Here is a 21,608-nt window from a genome sequence, read left to right on the forward strand (position 1 = left end):
AAAAAAATCAAGGTGTCTTAAACAGCATACCTACATGGTATACCATGCAGTTGAATGAAATAGAAGCTGGATGATGGTTGTAATAATATTTATGTTTCTTTTCACAATTATAATTGGGTCAATTTAGAAAGGATTTTATAATAATTTCACGGTTTTAAGTCTCATAACAGTTTCAGCAGACCATTCCGCAAATACCTAGTTCGCTATCGACGTGCGCACTAATTCTAGTTTACCTTTTGATAACAGCCTCCGTCAGCTTTCTCACTCAATTCTAAACTATAAAACTTCCACTTAAGACAGGTTTTACAAAGTTTAACTGTTCAAAACAAACGAAGTAAGCCGTTCAAACATTCAGAAATAGGAAACAAGGAACCGTGATAATGTATGATTAAGATAATTACATTTTTAATTACCTCGTGTTGTGTTTCACAACATACGCGATGAAAAAAATTAATTAAATACGAGATGGACGTAAAAATATGTAGCCAAAAATCCTTCTTTTAAAAACAAGATAAGTATTAACAAAGTGGCAATTGGAGTTAAAAGAAAAACGCCATTTTTTATTGTTCGTTAGGAAAAAACAGTCTGCATTAAATATTAATAAAAATTGCTGAAAATGTTATATAAGAATCTATTGTCATAATAATTTACTTCCTTCAAAAACACATTATACCAAATGTAAAATAAAACGTTTTACATTAATAATGTAGGTATATTAAATTGACGTTAATTTTATAGATTAGGCTGTCTCCAAATTCGCAGAAGCTCCAATGGATTGATGTTATCAATTCCACTGAAAACATTAATTAGTAGTCGGCAGATAATTAATTAATTGGCGACTGATAAGCGGCGCCCAGGACAAACAACTTGGAACAACCCTATCTGACGGGTAGAGTGACCAAATTCTTGAAATTCATTGGAATTAATAGGACTTGGCGTGAATTGATTATGATTTGAACTACCTGCTTTGAAACAGGTAAGTTTTGCTTAAGATATGACTTTGCAAAGTTAAATAAATCCAAAATTGGACTGTTTGCAGGAGAATCACAATTTTTGCAAGAGAAGTGGTGATTATAATATTCACAGGTAAGCAAAGAGATAAGAAAATTAAGTGATTGTATGTGGTGCGAAGTGCATTTTAGTTGGCACACTTCAGGTTCTGACTACAGGTCATGCATTTCGAGGCTCATATAATCTGTCATTTAAGGCTGAGTTGCACCACCTTATTTGACCCGAAACATTAACAATAACCAGTGCTTTTTCTATGGAGTTTGACAGATTTTTGACGTTTGTCAAAGTAAGATGGTGCAACCCAGCCTAAATGTCCCAATTTGATTTATTTGACAAAACTAGAAAACAGCTTCAAATTATGGATAAGATCATCATTTTGACGAAACAAAGGTTTGTTTGCTTGTCAAAGTGTAACAGATACCCAATTACTCATCTAAGAGCCACATTTAACAGTAAAAGCCACGTTTAAAGCACAAATAAATTCAAATATCGGTTTCAAGTATGTGATGTTCCAATTAAAATATTGACATTCAATAATTTGATATTTCATGGTTTCATCAACTACCTACACTACATTTTTAATATTTAATCAATTCCCATGAATAAAACATAACACTATTTAAACCACCTACAAGATGGACCGACGACGTCGTAAAGGTAGCAGGGAAGCGCTGGAGGCAGGCCGCTACCAATCGATCAACATGGACGTCCTATGGCTGAAATCATGATGATGATGATGACTATTTAAAAAAAATGTGAAAATAGGCAAGAAACCTCGTGCATAAAATTGCCATTCAATCTGTCTGTCTAATTTATTCTTTCCCAATCAGCGAGTTGCATCACTTGCATGCATAACGGCGCATTGTGCGAGTTTATTACCTTCGCGGGAAAAATCTGCATCCCTTCATTACGGTGTTCTTTAATTACATTTGCAATTCTCTTCCTGAATTTTATGACAGAATAAATTAATAAGAAAAGTCTCCTTTTTGTACGCTGTCAGGACAATATTGGCGTCAGTTATAAAACAAAAATTTGGTAGGGACGACGATATAGCTAGTTAAAAAATTAAATACACAGTCGTAATATACAAAACAACAAAAATCTACTCTAGAATCTTAGTGGGCCCAGTTGCTGGAAGAAAAAATATTTAAAAATACAATGCAGACTCAGAAAATAACCTAAAACTTGAGTGATCAAAAACAAATGTTTACAATTAAGGTGCTTTACTAGAATGCGAAAGGTATAATCTACGCCATAGTACCTACTACTAAATACTAATCCTGATGTAGTCTACCGTGCTAAGGGTCGACTTCGCAACACGTTTCACTAAAACATTAATATTTATTTTCTCTTTTACTCCTGCCTATAGGTCGAGAGAGAGAGATACTCGTTGATAAACTGTCTTATTCTGTATACCTACCTATTTTTTCTAACTTAGTATTTTATTTCTAGTCATCAATTTCAGCTTCTGAATGTCCACTAAAGATGACTGAGTTTCTTCCGCCACTTCTTCTCAGCACCAGCCCATATGTTGTACCGAAGTGGTGGTAGAGCAAGCTATTTGGGACGTGTATAAGCGCCCTGCCGCTACCAATTGATCAACATGGAAAGCATTGAATAGAATAGAATAGAAAACTTTTAATTTATATTGGGGGAGGCCTATGTTCAGCAGTGAACACCCTATGGCTGAAATGATGATGATGATGATAGGCGCCCTGGAAAGGGCCTACCGAATACTTTAATTTTAATAATTGACTTTGACCACTCCTGAGGAGCGCTACAAACTAGTCACTGGCAGCTGAAACTTTAGTCTTCTATGAAATAAATTATAATGTCTATTGTGTCTCAATAGAGTTCGGTTTACAGAATACACCCCCGCCCAAATTACGGCCACATAACTATACCACGGGCGGGCGCGCACCGATGTATTGTAACTGCACAGTTTATGCGCCCTGCACACTGTGATGTGTGTACTATACGTAGTACACACTACTCAGCCTAGTAATATGTGGGGAGCTTTAGGCCTCTATACGGAGAATCTGGGCCGGATTTAATACTGAATGCCTAGCTTAGCACTGAATTTTCCTAGCTAGTGACATTGTAAATAAGCCGTTGTAAGACAAAAAGCAAAATATATTTTTAGAATCTATAAAGTGACATCAAATGAAAGGCTTAGCGATGAAATAAAAATATTTAGAATTGAAACGTATTTACGAAGTATGATGCGCGTTAATTTCACAGTATTTAAAGTAAGTAAGTACAGCAAAAATGTAACATATTTTTATACATTGTTTTATGACTTGAACCGTTGAACGTTAGAAAGAATTGACCCCGTTGCAGGTGTTGTCCTCCGTCTAGAGGTCGCTTCAGTCAAAATTGTGGACTTAGTAAATAAAAAGATCGGACGCACCTGCTCCGCAAACTTTTAGCTATCAATTATATTTTCTCTTAGAAGCATAAATGTTTAAGTAGAAAAATTATAAAGTAACTACAATTAAGAACTAAGTTCATCTCATAAAATAAGCATTGCGAAGAAATAGGTAGGTAGGTACACCAAATGTTTTGAACTCGTTATACTTATTACGAAAGATTGCGAAATATTACATCGACGAGACGTCATTATGTTGGCGTCTCCTAGCATACTGCAAAAGTAATTTAAATATGTATTATAAAATAGATTCCTAATTCAGAGTTTAAAATATCGTTATGATAATTTATTCATGGATTCGTCACACTACGACTACACATCTTGGTCACTATCTCGTAGTAGATTAAAAATATGATGTTTTTTTTTTGTCCACAACGGAGAATCTCTTGGAAACGAGCTCACCCGGAATCCCCCCGCAACAAGCTAAAAGACAGTCTGTTACCGAAACACCACAACAATGTTTTCAACAATCTCAACGTTATTGTAATGGCGACAAACTTAGGTAAGATTGCGTTTCATTTGAATAAAAATACGTGGCCGAAAATTTTAGGCATGCATTCAGAAAGAAAAGTTAGGTTCACCCCGTCCAAACATATGAATTGCTTAAGATATTGTATCATTCCGGGATCTAAGCCGCAGTGCCATATCATTATCAATGGCAGGGGTGAACGGCCAGACGTCAGACGCAGCCTCCTCGGTGCGCGGGCGCAGCGCGACCAAGGATGCGCTTAAGTATACTCGACAGCACATTAGACTGGTTACATTTTTTGTTGCAAAATCACACACACGGCTACATAAGATGCCAAAGATGTTCAGCTTGACGTGCCCTCTGCATAGCCACAAATCATCAAGTTTATCAAGTAAGGGGATTTGAAATGAATGAGCCAAGCACATTGAACTATCTGTATAAGGTAGGATAAATATGCGAATCCCAGGATATCCATATCAGGGATTTTTTTTCACGAGTATGTATAAATTTTTTACTGAAAATCGTAGCTAAGCATGACCATACATTTAAGTATTAACCGCTAATTATAATATGTAGTAAACGACATAATATCACGAACGAACGCACAACTATCTCGTATCTCGTTCATATTCTTCCATCTCGCACAGCAAGTCTTAAAGTTGTAAGCACTATCATCTGTCCCCCGCCGCCCCCGGGAATCGAACTGGTATTGCAGACGTAGTGTAATTTATTCCGTCCACGGAGCTGCAATTTTTCCAGCACTCTAATTTAGAGAGCGCCACCTAGCGCAATTAAGTCAACCGCGAAGGCATAGATCCTCCGAGGACAGTTTTATTTGTGTTTTTTAATGTTCCCGCACAACACCTGCGCGGGAGATTAAGCCGATTAAAGCTTAGGGGCCGTCCATATATTACGTCATTCTAAATTAGGGGAGGGGGGGGGGTTGGTTTGCGAATGACGGTAAATGATAGATAGGGGAGGGGGTGTTTCGAAATTGACGTCATTCTTATTTATTTATTTATTGTTCACGTACAATAAGATTATTACTAAAAATAAATTTCTTCCAGCACACCTAGTAAGTGAGGCTGCAAATGTGAGAGGCGGCTAAGGCGCGTACAATATTAAAATAACTCATAATAAACATACATAATGCAACATAGATGTACACAAATACAGTAATAACTACATAAAATACTCTAACAATATACACATTGCATGTTTAGCAGGTGACTTCAACTTACCTTGTATTGACTGGAGCACAGAAGAACCGATAATACTGAAAAAAGGGTCTTCCGACCTTCAGTCTGCGGCATCGGATTTCATTGAATTGTCTTCCTATATAGGGCTTACTCAATACAACTTCATTAAAAACCACTATGATGGCATTTTGGATCTCATATTCTCGAATATCACTCTGGAAACTTCATTCACTTCACATCGGACACTCCTACGGTTACTGAAGACAAATATCACCCTTCATTGGAAATATGTGCCACTGAGTACATTATAACTCAATGCCACTGATTTATTTATTCCTCCTGTGAGACCGCAATCGCGATTAAAATATCAATATACGCGAGCTGACTACACACAAATTAATCAACATCTTTTAAACGAAGACTGGTCTTTTATACTGGACTTATCTGATATAGATGATATAATTGCTAAATTTTACCGCATCTTATATAGAGTAATTGACGAGCACGTTCCAAAATCTCATATCTCTAGCTCCCGCACTTATCCAGCTTGGTACAATAAGAGCCTTATTAATCTAATTAAAGAAAAATCAAGACATCATCGTAATTGGAAACTTCATAATAATCCGGTAGATTACCAACTTTTTTCTAATTTAAGAGCCTCTGTGAAGGCACTGCAGAAAACTTGCTATGATCTACACATAAAACAGTCACAAAATAATATAAAAACTAATCCTAAATTATTTTGGTCTTATGTAAAATCCCGCAGGAATGGGCACTCGGATTATCCCAGTGTTATGAATTATGATAATAAGACTTTGGACAGTCACTTAGATATTTGTAACGCGTTTAATGACTTTTTTCTTAAGAACTTTAGAGAACCGGCATCCGTCTATCCCAGTTGTAACTTATCAGATAATATATCCCAGGACGTGATTCATACTGTTGAGGTCACCGCTATGTATGTGTTAAATCTATTAAAAAAACTAGACGTCACAAAAGGGGCCGGCTCTGATAATATACCGCCATTATTCTTCTCACGATGTTCCAAGTCTCTGGCTGAACCTGTTGCAGGTATTTTTAATAGATGCCTTACTGGAGGCTACTTTCCAAACGTGTGGAAAACTGCACACGTAGTTCCCATACACAAAAAAGGCACTAAAACATCTGTTTTGAACTACCGTCCTATATCGATTCTTAATGTTTTAAGTAAGTTATTTGAAAGATTGGTTCACAATCATATTTATCCAATAGTGTCTCCCTTAATTCCGCAAGAGCAGCATGGCTTCATGAAGAATAGATCAACTACAACCAACCTAGCGCTATTTACTGAGGATACCCTCCATAGTATGGACGGCGGTAATCAAGTTGATGTGATCTACACTGACTTTGAAAAAGCCTTTGACCGTGTCGATCACATCATACTTGCCAGAAAACTTTGTGAACTGGGTATACGAGGTAACTTACTCAGGTGGTTTATCTCATATCTGCGTAATAGAAGTCAGGCNCATTTTTCTGTAAATGAAACTATTGGACGGATGGTTAAATAGGGGTTGTTTATGCCTTATTCAGATAAACAATAGTTAGCTTCAGCTGTTTGGATTTAAGTAAAGTTGGACAATAATGTATTGTTACAGACTATAGGACCGACGTTGTCGTTGCTCTGTGTCATTTTCACGCTTAAACTACTGAACCGATTTAGATTAAAGGTATGGAGATACTTTGAGACCTAGGGAGAAACATAGTAACGTTTTTATCTCTGTTTATGAAAAGCGACAGGCACGTGAAAGTCAGAATGACATACCGAAATTCATGTGGCTCAAGTCGCACGTATAAGCTAGTATAAATATAAATTAACTTACATGCGTTTACTTTATAAAACTTTCTGCAACTTTTATTATTTTAATTTTTCAACATAGTTTAGTATCATAAAGATATTATGCAAGATAGTAAGTATAAATCTTCCAACACTTTATAAGTCGCTAACATTTCCAAACTTCATTTTACCAACAAAGGCGTAATATTTCAAACTCTCTTTGCAGTCGATAAGATTTGTGGGCGGGTGACATTTCTATGCATTCGGAGCAGCGTGTGATCAGATTGGTGAGAAGCGTCTAGAGTTCTAGAACTTCTGGATGTAGAGTTCCTGGAATTGGCTGTTAAAAACATAATCCTCCTTCTGGCGCAGTCGGGTAAAAATACAGTCTACACACCAAACTCGCTGACTCACCGATCACCGCCTTGGGTTGGCGACTTTTTTGTCGGTTGTCGGCGACTTCACATCTCGTTCAAGTTTGAAAACCATTACGTAAATCACGTCATTCATAATTTATGAACACTGTTATACGGGTGTTCCCCAGGGATCAATCCTGGGACCTCTTTTATATGCCTGCTATTTATACGACATAACAGAGTGCTTCAAATTTTCAAAATTCTTAATGTACGCAGATGACACAAAAATTTACATGAAAATTAGAAACATCCAGGACTGTGTCTGCTTGCAAGAAGATCTCGATAGACTAAGTGTTTACTACAGTAAGAACAGAATCGATATCAATGTTAGTAAGTGTTCTCATTTAACATTCACACGCAAAACCAATGCCGTCAAGTTTGAATATACCATAAATTGCATAAAAATAAAACCCTCATCATCAGTGAGAGACTTGGGCGTACTCCTAGATTCGAAATTAACATTCAATTTGCACATAAACACAATGGTGGCTAAAGCATTTCGAAACCTNATGGGAACGGGAGTTAGCGGGAAAAAACCTTTGTATGAAAAAATCTGAACCGCGTAAGATAGATGAAGGGGGGAAAACGAGATCCACGCGTACGAAGTCGCGGGCGGCCGCTAGTTATTAATAAAAGAAGTATGTACAAAATAGCACCTTACTGCAACAAGATAAGATATTATAATGTTTACTGATTTGGTACGAGAAAAAGCTGATTTGCTACCAATTGTTCTACGAAGAGAACTACATAAATGTGGGAGTGTGAAACGAAACGCAAGGGAGTGAGTGAAAGGCAATGAATGAGTAAGAAAGGTGATTTTGCACAAGACAGAACAAAAGAAGATTGTGTTAAGATGGAGCGAAGGCTTTCCTTTTCTTGTGGTTTATCCGGAAACATACAAATAAAGCTGAAGAAATAATACCGCTTTTCAATTCCTACATAAATACAAATTATACTTGCGTCAAGAAATAATACACTTTCGGGGCCTAGAAATACGACCTAATTTAAAACAGTCTTTTCGTCGTAAGAGGCTAGGAGAAATATTTGAAAACAGTGCCCCCTCAACCCGTTTGGCCAGCTTGGGAAGAGTGAATCAAATCTTCCTTCCTTTTCTATAGTGGAGACAGGCTGAGTTGAGAGACTTTTGACGTTTGTTATAGTTAAGATGGTGCAACTCAGGGTAAATGAACTGATGATAATGATAAAATGTTTGGTTACCTTCAAGTAAAACGAATATAAGTCGCCTGTTGATCTCTTGGTTTTGGAATAGATCGAACACCGTCAGCAAGCCGCGCCGCGCCGTGTCCGAACCCACTATGTGACGTAAGTCGTCTGAAAATAATAACATAAGACTCAGTAATTCTAATTTAAAGTAAATATAAATACAGAAAATAAATACCAGTATGATAATCAAATGAAAACACTGAATACGGGACAAAACGTCGTATTTTAGAACAATCCCGACTATCCCGTTGACTATTGGTTATTCTGTTCGGTACATCTGGCAACCCAAATCTACTTTGCACAAATAATAAATTAGGTCAAAGCGTCACTGTAAGCTCATCCAACTATTAGATCTATCTTCGTCACGGGCACTCTTTTTCATAACATTGACTACCACAAAATGCAATACAATTATTAATCATTATTATAAAGTACTAGCTGACCCGGCGAACTTCGTACCGCCTTAGCGTAGAGATTTTCTTAATATTTTTTTCCGTAAGAACCATCCTTGGACTTCCACAAACATTTAAAAAAAAGAATTATCGAAATCGGTTCAGCCGTTCACACGTGATGCCGTGACAACGCGAAACGGGTTTCATTTTTATATATATAGATTCATTATGTATTACCTGAACAAGCGGCAAGCAGAGCCACTTTCGCGGCAACTCTCGTTCTAGCCTTCGTGGCTGTATCACGATTACTATAACTTGCATTGTGACGAAAGGTCAGCCATTGCCTGTAAAACACAAAAGTACAAACTTATGTGAAGTGATATAAAGATTTATACATTATATTATTTATTGTTTGTTGTTTATAAGACAAAATATTAATAATAACCGAAATTCATAAGACAAACTTACTTGAATGACTTTAAATACTGGACTACATTTCTTGGGGACGTGACATCCGTTACGAGCTCGAACACTTTTCTGTAAACAAAAATTAGATCAATATATTTTGTTCTTGTGTCTTGCTGTCCACTGATTAGTTATTCGTAATGACCCTTTGCTTGATGAACAGACGAATTCAACATAAAGAAAATACATAGGTACTTAGCAGTGGCTGGATGAAAAAACAGATGCCATGTCGTGAACTTTGGAGCTGGCTTACGTCTACCAGTGGAGTTCAATCAGCTAAAATAATGGTATTATTAATAACATTTGGTTAACAAATATTACTTACTTATTGACTCTGTCTGCTATAAGCGTTCGTAAGGGCGCGAGTAACCGACGTCGAAGCCATAGGCCTCTGATGCCGAGCACTTCTTCAAGTAACTTAAGGGCCATACTTTCGTCGCCATCCTACGAAGAAACGTAATTCAGAATCAATCAAAATGTGAAATATTGTTTTCAGTATCGTACATTATGAGTAATAAACAATTAGTACTTACGTCTTGGCCATCCGAAGAGTTGCCGCTTCTCAAACCATCGTAGGAATTCTCACTCTTGCCTTGAAACACTTTTGAGATACCTAAAAACATTAACAATGTCACACTGACCCTAAAGTTTTTGTTTGATCTTCTCGATTATGTGGGAACAACTGAGGCTACAGCCCGATGTCAAATTACGGGCCAGTTTATGATAAAAAATAATTAAATACATACCGTCCATAACTCCATCAACAGTGTTCGCAAACTGATCGGGCATGTTTTTCAGCGTCCTCATTCCAGCTTTTAATGGGTTCACAAACAGTACATCGAGCTGAAAATAAAAAAAATGTTCTAATCTACATGCTAAAAAATGATTTCAATGTACTAGTATTTGCTGCTCCGCCCTTGTGATTTTCGGTCTGTCACAGAAATATTATGTCACGCGAATGTCCCCCTTTAAAAACCAGGAGAAAACTGACATTCATTTTTCACTGGCTCTTAAACTACTTCATCATAATCCGTTCAGAAGGTTTTGCTTGACAGAGTAACAAATATCCATCCATTCTTTTACTTTTTTAAAATATTTTTTGTAAATATAGATTACTAATGAACCCGTTAACCCTCGTGGTAAGTTAAATATGCTTGTGTTACGAGTGCGTAATATGTTTAATATTAAATAGGACTTTCACTCAACTCACCGCATTAATATGTTTCTCAGTCTGTATCTCCTGACTCAAGAAACCGCCTAAGTAGTCTTGCGACAGCAGCGCCATATACCGCGTCTCGCGAGCAAGGTTCGCGAGCGTTTGCAAGTAGTTGTTGAGCATTCGCTTACGGCTCTCCAGGACTGATCGGGAAGTGTTCTGGAACGTTTTCTTGCCTGGGAACGGAAGGTTGCCGAGTTCTGGCCACTGGAAATAAATAATCCACGTAAAAAATGGCAACTTTTCTAACGAATATTGTCGAAAACCATCATCTGTGTCATGTAATTTTGATTTTTGGTGGGTGTTTACTCTTTTATTAGTAAAAGAGAAAATTATGAAGCAAAGATTCTTAAAATTAAACACTTTGGGCCTTATTACAAAAGAGTTAAGCCCGGGACGAACACTGGTTTAAAATGACATTTCCAGAGTTCAACCAGTCTTACTTTTTGTAATAAGGGAGACTAAGTTCGATTTCCAGATATTAAATATCTACAAAATAACTAAAAAAGTCGCTGACATAGCCCGACGCATTAGCAAGCTGAAGTGCCAATGGGCAGGGCACATAGTACGCAGAACTGACGGCCGATAGGACAGCAAGGTTCTGGAGTGAAGGCCACGTACCGGAAAACGCAGCGTGGGACCGACGACCTCATAAAGGTAGTACGAAGGCGCTGGATGCAGACCGCTGCCAACCGGGCAACGTGGAAATCATTAAGGGAGACCTATGTTCAGCAACGGACGTCCTGTGGCTGAAATGATGATGACGATGATGAAATGTTTATAAGTATGAATAAATTAGCTTTTCTTTGTTTTCTTTGTTAACGTCCGAAACTTTCAGACAACATAACATGAACAGCTAGTTCTGAATTGAGAAATCTATTTCTTTCCAACCTTAATATACCAAAAAGGACAGCACTACGATAAATAACTGTAAATCGATGTATAATAGAAATAGTGACGTTTACCTTGTCTTTGATCGACGAATGCAAATCGTGGAAGTCACTGTATCTCCTGTAGATATGCCAGAGCTCGTTGTCAGACAATCTAGTCACTGCTATAGCGTATATCCCAAATGCACGACCCTTGTCTTGGACGAGAGCTGAAAGTACCAAACCATAGACAAAAAATGCGTATAGGTTCTATGTTTATTGTCATATGTCCGTAATATCTGTTTTGAATCGAATTATTTGACAGCATAATCGTTGTGGAAATCCTTAGGGGAAGCCTTTATCGAGCAGTGGACGGTATTTGGCTGAAATGAACGAATGAACATTGTAATCCACGTCACATCGGTCTATCCTAAATGAATGAACTATAAGGCTGAGTTGCACCACCTAAAACTGACCGTAACTTTAACGATATCCGGTGTTTTTTGTATGGAGACAGATTTTTGAAGTTTGTCAAAGTTAAAGAAAGATGGTGCAACCAAGCCTAAATGTATCTTGTATGTGACTTCTTTACGTATAAAAATATTTAATAATTACCTGTTTCAATGATACACGCTGATAATGGAGACATCAGATTTTTAGCATTTTGACTAATTTCGGAATGTGACAGCGACAGATTGCTCGCGTTAGCCGACGCCATGTTAGATGGGCCTGGAAGAAGACATAATTTACAAATAGGTCCAGTTTTCAGACTATTTTGAGCTTAATGGTAATAAAAACAAGAATGAGAATAGAACACATCTTACAGCATCAACAAACCTGCACTCTCATTGATCATCTTCTGAGCAAAACTACCCACAATGTCTGATCGTGATCGGTTATGCCTCGATCCAGGTACGGGCAACATTTCGCCTGAAAAAAAACAGGAACTTACTCTTCAAACAGATAATCACTGAGGAAGTAATCAATAATAATCTACCATTCAACACAAGTAATACAGAAATAAATACAACTGAAAGAAATAAATAATTAACTAATAGATTTAAAAATAATAGGAAATTATAGAAGAACAGAAAGAAGGGATTAGAATCTTCTTCAAGCGGGAATACGATCACTCGTGTGCTAACACCCAATAACAGAACCACGTGCAAAACGCTTTACAAAGTGTTTTTAGAGCATTAAAATGTATTCTTGTCTCAGACCAATTAGTGAATTACCTACGATTTGCAACTAGAATAGATAGAGAGATCATTTATTATACCGATGGGGCAAAAACATCAGAAATTGTTATTGAATTTTTTACACATTTTCAAAAGACAACTTTTGTACATTAACTTGAGTTCAAATAATGCATTTATGTCTTCGGTAATTGCACTTAAATAATAATAATTTGGGAATATCCTGGAAACATTCTTATACGGTTGTATTTACTCATTCGTTCTTTACTTCGTCAATGAGCAACAACTTACAATGTATTATATCGTTTTGTTAATACAACATAAGAACTTAATATCGCTTCGGCTGACATATTTATATGGATGATTATGCAAATAAATAAACAAATAATCAGATTCAACATTATTATACATCCCACTACCAACATAATAAGGCTACAGAGAACTAAACTAAAAACTAAAGTGCAACTATATGTATTGTAAAATTTACTACCAAAATTATTGCATTTAGGTAGTGTGTGGTTCTTGTTACTTGGTACTCTTCGAGTGAGCGAGCGAGGGAATGTGGAAGACTTGTTCATGAGCTCATACTTGTATTTTGACTTGAAGAAAAGCCTTGGCAACTGGTTCAGGCATGTCTTCACAATTTTCTTGCATTTCTCTGCAGATTACAAGATTATGTGCTTTGTTTTTGGGAGTTAAGAGCGTTTTTTGTTTGAAGAGAACGCGTGCCCGTGAATTTAAGGGCACGGGTGCGGTCAAAATTTGATAACGTGATTTTTCTCGCATAAAAATATCTGAATGTGATTCTCGTATGTCGTTTTTTTTAGTGGAGTATCGATATCGAAATATCCATAAAGTCATAAGCACGTAAGCAAAATTAGAATGATAATGCTTGACTTACCAGTATATTTCTTATCATTTTTCTCTTCTTTTTTAGTCTCACTGCAAAAAAAATACTTAAATTAAGTTTTTCTTCTTTTTTGTGTTGCTTATTATTTAAAAAAAAACTATAAACTCTAAAATATTAATTGCTTACTAGCTCATCTTTTCTTGGTTTTCATCAGCGTCCATCATAAAATCAGCTTGCCAAGATGGATCATCCTAAAATACAAATTAGAAATTAGTCGTCTTCTTGCACTGAAAAATAAATGACCTGACGATAAAGTATAGTCTATGTATTACGTATACTTGCCTCCAAAGCATCGCAGACACATTTTTGCACGTCATCAAAACACAACACTGGGCTATTTGTGAATTCTTCCCCATCTGTGTTGATCTTCCTCACCAGTTCCGAATAACAGTTCTCAGGTATTCCTATGACTGGGGGTCTGTTTGGAGACAGGTATAGATCACAGAGCTCGAGGGCCGACGACCTGAGGTTGTCTATGACCGCTTTTGATGTGTGAGTTGCGTCTGTGTAAAAAAAAAACACAGCCATTATTATACGTCGCTCAATACGAGTTGATCATGAGCCGATCAACACAAGCAAAGATTTTTATTGCTAAACGCTTATCGCGCTGACGTCTTACGTATTCTGACCGATTTGTGTGTTCTGAATTCAAATATTACATCAGTGTGAGTAGATTTTCGCCTCAATTTCTGTTGTACGACCTATACAGTTTTTGTGTTTTTTATTACATCTAAGGAGAAAATCTCATTTAAACATACCAGCTTCGTTCAGTTCTATTTCAAGTAAGTATTGCGCATTTGATCTCCACGCTGTAGTCGCTCTCAAAAACTTTAGTGTTCTCGAAACTTCTTCCGACACTTTTTCTGTGCTCCCAGTACTTGTAGCACCTGAAACATTCTTTTTTCAGTCTGCATAATTAACGTAGAAAGTAAATCACTTCATTGATCAATGAAAAGTCGAATGCGATTCTTTTAAAAATTGACAAACTTAAAATATACTGTACATCTTGGTAATACGGTGCACAATGGAAATTAATTCAATAAGTTGTTCATACCTTCCTGAGGTCCCAAAGTTGCTCTCCTGGCTTGTATGATTCTTGTGAGGTACTGTAATGACGATAGCTTTTGGCGGTCTTGAAACTCCCATTCGCCTACACTGTCTCTTGAATGCTAAAAGAAATAAAATTATTTAGCTTCACAACTACTAGTGACGTCATTAGAAAAAAATCACCCACTGGATAGAATCGAAGTTCTTTCTGTTCATAAATTAGAATTTCTATTATTTTTTCAAGTGTACAAAAATGTGTTGTGATAAAAAAGAACAACTTTAAAAAACGTCTATAGTCTGGTCTGTGAGCACGTAGAATTTTGTCCAATGACCCCAAGCTACCCATCCTTATCGCTCGCGCGTAATTATATTGCTGTCGCGACTGTACGACGGATGCCCGCAGTGAGTGTGCGAGCGCGACAGCTACATGCTGTGCGTATAATGCAATGTACCAGTGGGCCACAGCTTCAGCTAGGCATTTCCGGTCATGTCGTCTCATTCTATCGCAAAGAATTACTATTTTGACGAAAGCGAAAGAAAAACGTAAATGTTTAGCTGGAACTGTGGCACACTGTACGATTACTATCACCAAAAATGTTATCTTTGGATTACTTTAATTTGTAAGTGGATTAATAGGATTCTTACTAGTTTCTGTATATCCTTCTGGACTAGCTCCAATGTGGCGTCCAACTCTTCGGCGTCCCCGCAGCATCTTATAACTAGTAGGAATACCTCGGAAGGCAGACTGGAGTCCCGACAGCACTAAATAAAAGAATAATAGGTGTGTCAAAGTTTTAAAGGTCGACAACTCTAAAAATATTATAATATGTGTGTTAAAACTTTAAAGGGAAATTATTTTCTTCTTTAAATCCTTTGATATTCTATGCGCTACCAACCCATCGAAGACGCCATAAGTACGTACTCATGCCATAGATAACGAAACTCTAATTTTAAAAGCCACTAGACTTTGACTATGACTAAAGCTATTTAAGACATTTTATTGATTGCAAGTCGAATGTTTTAATAATTTTAATATCATAAGATATTAGGTCAATACACTGACACTTATTAAGCATCGCATCTTAGTTGCTTATCTTTTGAGTTCAATGAACATATCAATGTCGCTCAACTTATTGACTAACATCGGCCAGCGACTTCACCCGCGTTTATTTCGGTGCTCACTAATATATCATACTAATTTATGCAAATCAAAACTCATTATCTTGATATTTCAGTCTTAACATAATAGAAGTTTTATTGTTCGAGGCTCACCGGTCAGCCGCGTAGCATCCTACGTGTTAAATAAGATAAATTAAAAAGTACCCTCACCCAAATCTAATCTACTTTTTTATCAATATTTTTTAACATCTGTCAGTGGTTTAAACAAACATACAGATTTATTTCTATACTTATCTATAATATTAGTAAGATATTGTCACTTACAGTTCGTATAATGGTCCTGTTTATATTGTCCGGGTCACTCAGTAGATTGATCAGTGGCCTCAATACCACAGCGGACAGCAGCTCGATTAATATTATCTTTAGAGCGTGACATTTCCACGCTTCTTCGGGTGCCACCAAGTAGAGGATGGCCTCTGACACTTCGCAGAGCAACGCTGAAATAAAATATCTTTGTTATATTTTTTTTTTAAACTACATATATGCAACTTAGGATACAATTATGTTTGCGAAAGATGCGCGCCACAGTACTATCTTATCGTCGATTTTAGACGAATACATTTGGTTTATTGTCCAAATCAAAAAACTGCCTCGATGAAACGATATAATTTCGCGCATTCTAGGCTAGTTAAAGTCAGAAATCATTTTTAGATCACTACATAGTATAAAACAAAGTCGCTTTCCGCTGTCTGTCCCTATGTATGCTTAGATCTTTAAAACTACTCAACGGATTTTGAAACGGATTTTTAATAGATAGAGTGATTTAAGAGGAAGGTTACTTAGCACCCGTGCGAAGCCGCGGCGAGTCGCTAGTACATTATAAAGCCATTTTATTTGTATAATATTGTTCTAAAATACACATTTGCTCACCATATTCGCGTTCTGTGTCAATACAAAACGTATCTCTACAGATTTGCCTGTTCTCTATAGAGCATTCCAGATCGAAAAAAAGATCTGTCAGCGTTTTACCATTTAAACTTTCGTTACTACCGTAAAATTTTGACTTTCCAAAAGTTTGTGAATCTGAAACAAACAAAAAATATTTTAAATATTTTTTCTTCTTATTGACCTCATTTTTTTACTAAGATTGAATAATTCCAAAAGTATCTATTTAGATACTTAATTGTGTTGTATAAGTTACCAAACTTAATAAAACAAAAGCCTAATTAAACAAATTACATTTAGAAGTATCAATTTCTCACCAGGAGGCCACGACAAGTCCGTTTCACTCTTATTCCTCCTATGCATTTTCTTGTCCTCTTGCTTTTTGGGACTTGGTTTAGAACTACCGTTAGTCATATCTTTGGCTTCTTTAGCACTCAACAGCTGTATGTGTTTGAGCCTAACTTTGGACTGTTTGAACAGCTTGAGATGCATCGTCAGCTCCTCTGGGAACTTATTTGCGAGGAGGTAGATCCAGTCCACACTTTTGACCCTGAAAACGTTAATTAAAGAGTAGAAGTAGCAATAACATGTGATGATTTCAATAAATCAATGTCAATCATGGAACAGATAAAAAGATACTTTTTAGTTTTTTAGACTAATTGTTTAGAAAATTCTGAACCACTACTGAATATTTATTGAGAATATAGATTTATTATTTCTTTATTAATTCATGAAGCTTATTATTTTCATTATTTTATTATAACATCATGATCTCCAGGAAAATTGGCTATAACAAGTCATATATTGCTAATCTAGCATATCAAATAAGGACAAGTACAACTATTGATATTATTACATTAATACTGGAATATTCCAGATAAATTACCTGTTGGAGACATTGACTCCTGTAGCCAAAACCAATCGTTTAATAGAATAATTGGTGAACTCCTCATCATTGGTCAATATTTCGTACCATGGCGTGACGTAATCACTAACAATTATATTTATTATTTCATTTATAAAAGAGTCGACCGTCTCACTGCCTGTGATTCTATTATCAAACTTAGGTAATGAATCGTTTGACTGAAATAATTCTAAAACCTGCAAAGAAAAAGGAATTTAATAATAAAAGCTTAGAATTGTTTTTATGTATGAGACATAGTATTTTGGTTACTTACTTTTGGTAGTCGGATCGAAAAATTTGTCTGTTGCAATGGGTCGTCCAAATTGTCTAAATCCACAGTAAATATTTTTTTACTATCATAATTGAGATATAAAATTGTAACCACGCTGAAAAGAAATGAACATTATAGTTAACTGTTAATAGTACTTTCTAGGGGCGGTGAATTATCCTGAAGCACTACAGACGTAGTATCTGTATTGTTCAAGTCTAAAACATCAGAAATAATTTAACTCTAGCTTCTTCTTCTAACTAAGGTTTCATAATAAATATAGGCAGATTAAAAAGTAAACATAAAGGTAACTTACCCTATCAGAAACGTAACAATAAAAGTAAGAATTGTTAAATACCATCCAACACCTAGCAAACCCGTCAATATTATGGAAATTAGTCCAAACCAGCCCACTATTCTCCGCACCATGATCGTCATAATATTTTCTCGTGAAATGAAGTCATAAATTAAAAATAATTTTAACAATAATTCTGTAATTTGCGTGAAAATCAAACAAAAAATAAAGTGAAAACAAACTTGACAAAGTTGACAATCTTGACAGTGACAAATAGCAACGACGTATGAAACGTAGGGCTGTCTTTGTAATGATTTAAATCGAATACATGATCTATTTTAAAAAATCGAATGAAATCAGTATTCAGATTTATTGTCATTGTAATAATGTGACATGTACCGATTCACCGCTACAAACAGGTGGCAGGCAATGCAGGTACGGTGCCTGAGGCACCCCTCTACAGATCGCGCTGACTGAAGATGATACATCAATAAGTGTTATTTTCACAGTATGTCCTGAGCCCCGATTACGGTAATTTTTAACGTCAACAATCCAGACACGCTTCTCGATTCTGCGATACGATTGGTCGTTCAACAGCGTACGTCAGCTGTTTTGACCAATCGTATCGCAGAATCAGAAACGCGTCTGGATTGTAGACGTTATAAAAGTTACCGTAATCGGGGCTCTGTGCTCCGATTACGCTAATTTTTAACGTCTCCAATACATACACGCTTCTTCTTCAGTTGCGCTCGGTTTTTCATTCCAGCTGAGGTGCAAATTCGGTATCACGGTAATGGACGTACCTTCCTAGTATTTTCATTGTCACATGAGATATTTAGCTTTACGTTTTACGTCTATGCTTCGTTTCAGGATTTGTCAAAACAGCTGATGTTTGTTCGTCGTCCGGGCACATTGAAGATGAAAATTTTTAGCGTAATCGGGGCCCTGTAACGCACTATTAAGAGTTTTCCGCCCAGAGTTACGCTCCATTTTCTTTCCAACTGATGTGCAATTCGGTATCACAGTCAAGTTTACGCGCTTACAAAGATTTTTGGAACTAAAATTACCAAAATACAGTAAATGTGCGTGAAGCGTTTACCTTGCGTTTGAGATAAAGTAACTTTCTGACAGCTTTTGTGTTAAGGCGCAGTAGCATTCCGTTTACGTTTAAACTTCGTGATACGGATTTGTCAAAAAGCTGATTATCGTTAGTAGTCCAATAGCGTTGCAGCTGAAAATTTTTACCGCAATTGGGGTAATGGACCTTGTTCCACGAGCATGATATCCGCTTGGAAGAAATCAATTCTACCTTAGCTTCCTTTACTTGTATATTCAAGGTTTTGTTTTGTGATTTGATAATTTTCTAAGTACCACAATAAAACATATTTTATCATTAGCTATTTATACGTTTATACGATTACATTAAGTTTATACGATTTGACTAAATCGATTAAAAATTATTTGATATTAACAAAACATCCCTAATGTATTTTTTTTTTTCATATTACAATTTTTAAGCAAAGGAATGTTAGATTATTCACTATTCTTTCAAAATAATTTTGTTCTAATCAAAGTTCAAAAGAAACTATTTAGAAAGAATAAACTTATAGCGAAACATTTTTATTTTTTAAATACCCGTTGTAAACTATGTATACCACCTACTACTCAGCAGATATACCTACTACGACTAGAGATGGGTTTCCACCCGGGTAAAAACCCACATGAGGGTAAAAACCCAATAAAAACCCGTTTCATTCCACCCGTGGGTGTTTACACCGGGTGAAAACAAATAATTTTATAATTATTTCAATTGGTATCTTTTCTTTATTTTTATTGAATTTTTCTCATTTAAGTTTATTGATTAATAAGTAATAAGTGTAATTTAACACTAATATGCATTTATATCGTGGCCAAATCGTAAAATTGATCACGTTATGATGATTGTGACCAATTATTTTATAAAATGGTGNATTTGCACATAGACACAATGGTGGCTAAAGCTTTTCGAAACCTAGGTTTCATTTTAAGAGTAAGTAGACCTTTTACGGATATAAATTGTCTAAAAATCCTTTACTACGTCTATGTAAGGAGTGTATTAGAATATTGTAGCTGCATTTGGAATCCCCAATACGTCACCCACATTCACAAAATAGAAAAAATACAGCATAAATTTGTAAAGCATCTTAACTACCGCGAATACCGCATGTGGTCAGATTACGAGGATTCTTGTAAATCCCAAAATATTATGTCACTTGAAGACCGTCGTTGTTTACTTGACGTGACCTTTCTTTATAACATCTGCAATAGCAACATAGACAGCCTTAACCTTGCATCCAAAACGCTTACTTTTGGTGCTCCTCGCACCCGTACTAGACATACTAAGCTTTTTAGCAGTTCTTTGTCTCGCAGTAATTACTCCCAAAATTCTGTGGTATGCAGAATGCACCGCATTTATAACAAAAAGTTTAGTCAAGTCGATTTGTTTTGCACGTCCAGGCACTCTTTCAAGAGGGAGATTTGCGACTTATTAGGTAAATGAAAACTCACGCACACTCACACACACACACACACCACACACACACACACATACACACACACAACCTGCATGCAAGCCTATGTTTCTTTTTTTTTTTTGCCCCTTTGACTGTTTTTTACGAGATTGTAATAATATATAGAATCCATTATTGGCTGTAAGAACAAAAATACCTGTTTGTATTATTATTATAAAGAGCTGTGGTTTTCTGAATAAAGAAAAATAAAATAAAATAAAATAAAATGGCAAGGACATGGAGGGGGGGATGCCAAAGATGCCAAACACTCTCTTTGATGACATTACGGTATAAAGTTACAAATAACAACACCAACTACAAAGTACTTCTGCTTAAAAATTTGAAATCGACCGCCCTTCCGCCACTGTAACGCATTGTAACGTTTTTCAAGACCTCCTCTCCCCCCAGATTGCATTACGTAACACTAGAACGCCCCCTTAGCAACAAATACCATTTCTCACTTTAAAAAAACGCTATTTTTGTTTTCACCCGCCAGAATGGGTGATAATGGGTAAAAACCGGGTTTTTACCCAAATCACCCGGTTTAAACCCAATCGGGTGAAATGGGTTTTTACCCACTACCCATCTCTAACTACGACTAAGTTCAATGCTTGTCCGCTTTTGAATAAAACTGCCCGACTCAACACTGTAAACCGCAAGGCGGTCAATTTATTTGAATTATTGCTTTTGAAGCTTATCTAGGATATGCGAGACAAATGACTGGAGGTTTGAACTAAATTGACTTGGAATCGAACCTGTTACTGGAGTTATGAATAAGCCTAGGCGCAGACCACCGACTTTTAGTTAGCCGATAGTTGGGCCCATTCTAATTGGTATAAAGAATCGGCCAACTAAAAGTCGGTCTGCTTTGTC

The 21,608-nt window shown here is 36.3% G+C and overlaps 1 protein-coding gene across 1 annotated transcript; it reads right to left on the reverse strand.

The window, feature by feature from the left end:
- Window positions 1-8,429: 8,429 nt before the first annotated feature.
- On the reverse strand, window positions 8,430-18,422 carry LOC114364569 (sorting nexin-13). Its single transcript, XM_028320764.1, has 22 exons — window positions 18,208-18,422; window positions 17,898-18,009; window positions 17,606-17,820; window positions 17,037-17,269; window positions 16,705-16,857; window positions 16,099-16,271; window positions 15,301-15,417; window positions 14,663-14,777; window positions 14,367-14,495; window positions 13,891-14,111; window positions 13,735-13,799; window positions 13,600-13,640; window positions 12,340-12,432; window positions 12,118-12,231; window positions 11,599-11,732; window positions 10,628-10,840; window positions 10,164-10,260; window positions 9,951-10,030; window positions 9,743-9,861; window positions 9,421-9,489; window positions 9,190-9,296; window positions 8,430-8,668 (listed from the first exon to the last, which is right to left on the reverse strand). Exons 1-22 carry the CDS (start codon window positions 18,327-18,329, stop codon window positions 8,430-8,432), a joined length of 2,961 nt encoding a protein of 986 aa, XP_028176565.1. The 5' UTR covers window positions 18,330-18,422.
- Between the last annotated feature and the right edge of the window lie 3,186 nt (window positions 18,423-21,608).

Source organism: Ostrinia furnacalis, unplaced genomic scaffold (genome assembly GCF_004193835.3).
Source record: "Ostrinia furnacalis isolate ACB-3 unplaced genomic scaffold, ASM419383v2 OfSCF7448, whole genome shotgun sequence".
Lineage (NCBI taxonomy): Eukaryota > Metazoa > Arthropoda > Insecta > Lepidoptera > Crambidae > Ostrinia > Ostrinia furnacalis.

Excerpts from the sequence above, each read along its gene's own strand:
- LOC114364569 (XM_028320764.1), bottom strand. The coding sequence starts at position 18,329 with ATGACGATCATGGTGCGGAGAATAGTGGGCTGGTTTGGACTAATTTCC. Across the intron at positions 17,270-17,605 it reads GGAGTCAATGTCTCCAACAG|GGTCAAAAGTGTGGACTGGA; the intron begins GTAATTTATCTG and ends TAACGTTTTCAG. Across the intron at positions 13,800-13,890 it reads GTGTCTGCGATGCTTTGGAG|GATGATCCATCTTGGCAAGC; the intron begins GCAAGTATACGT and ends TTTGTATTTTAG.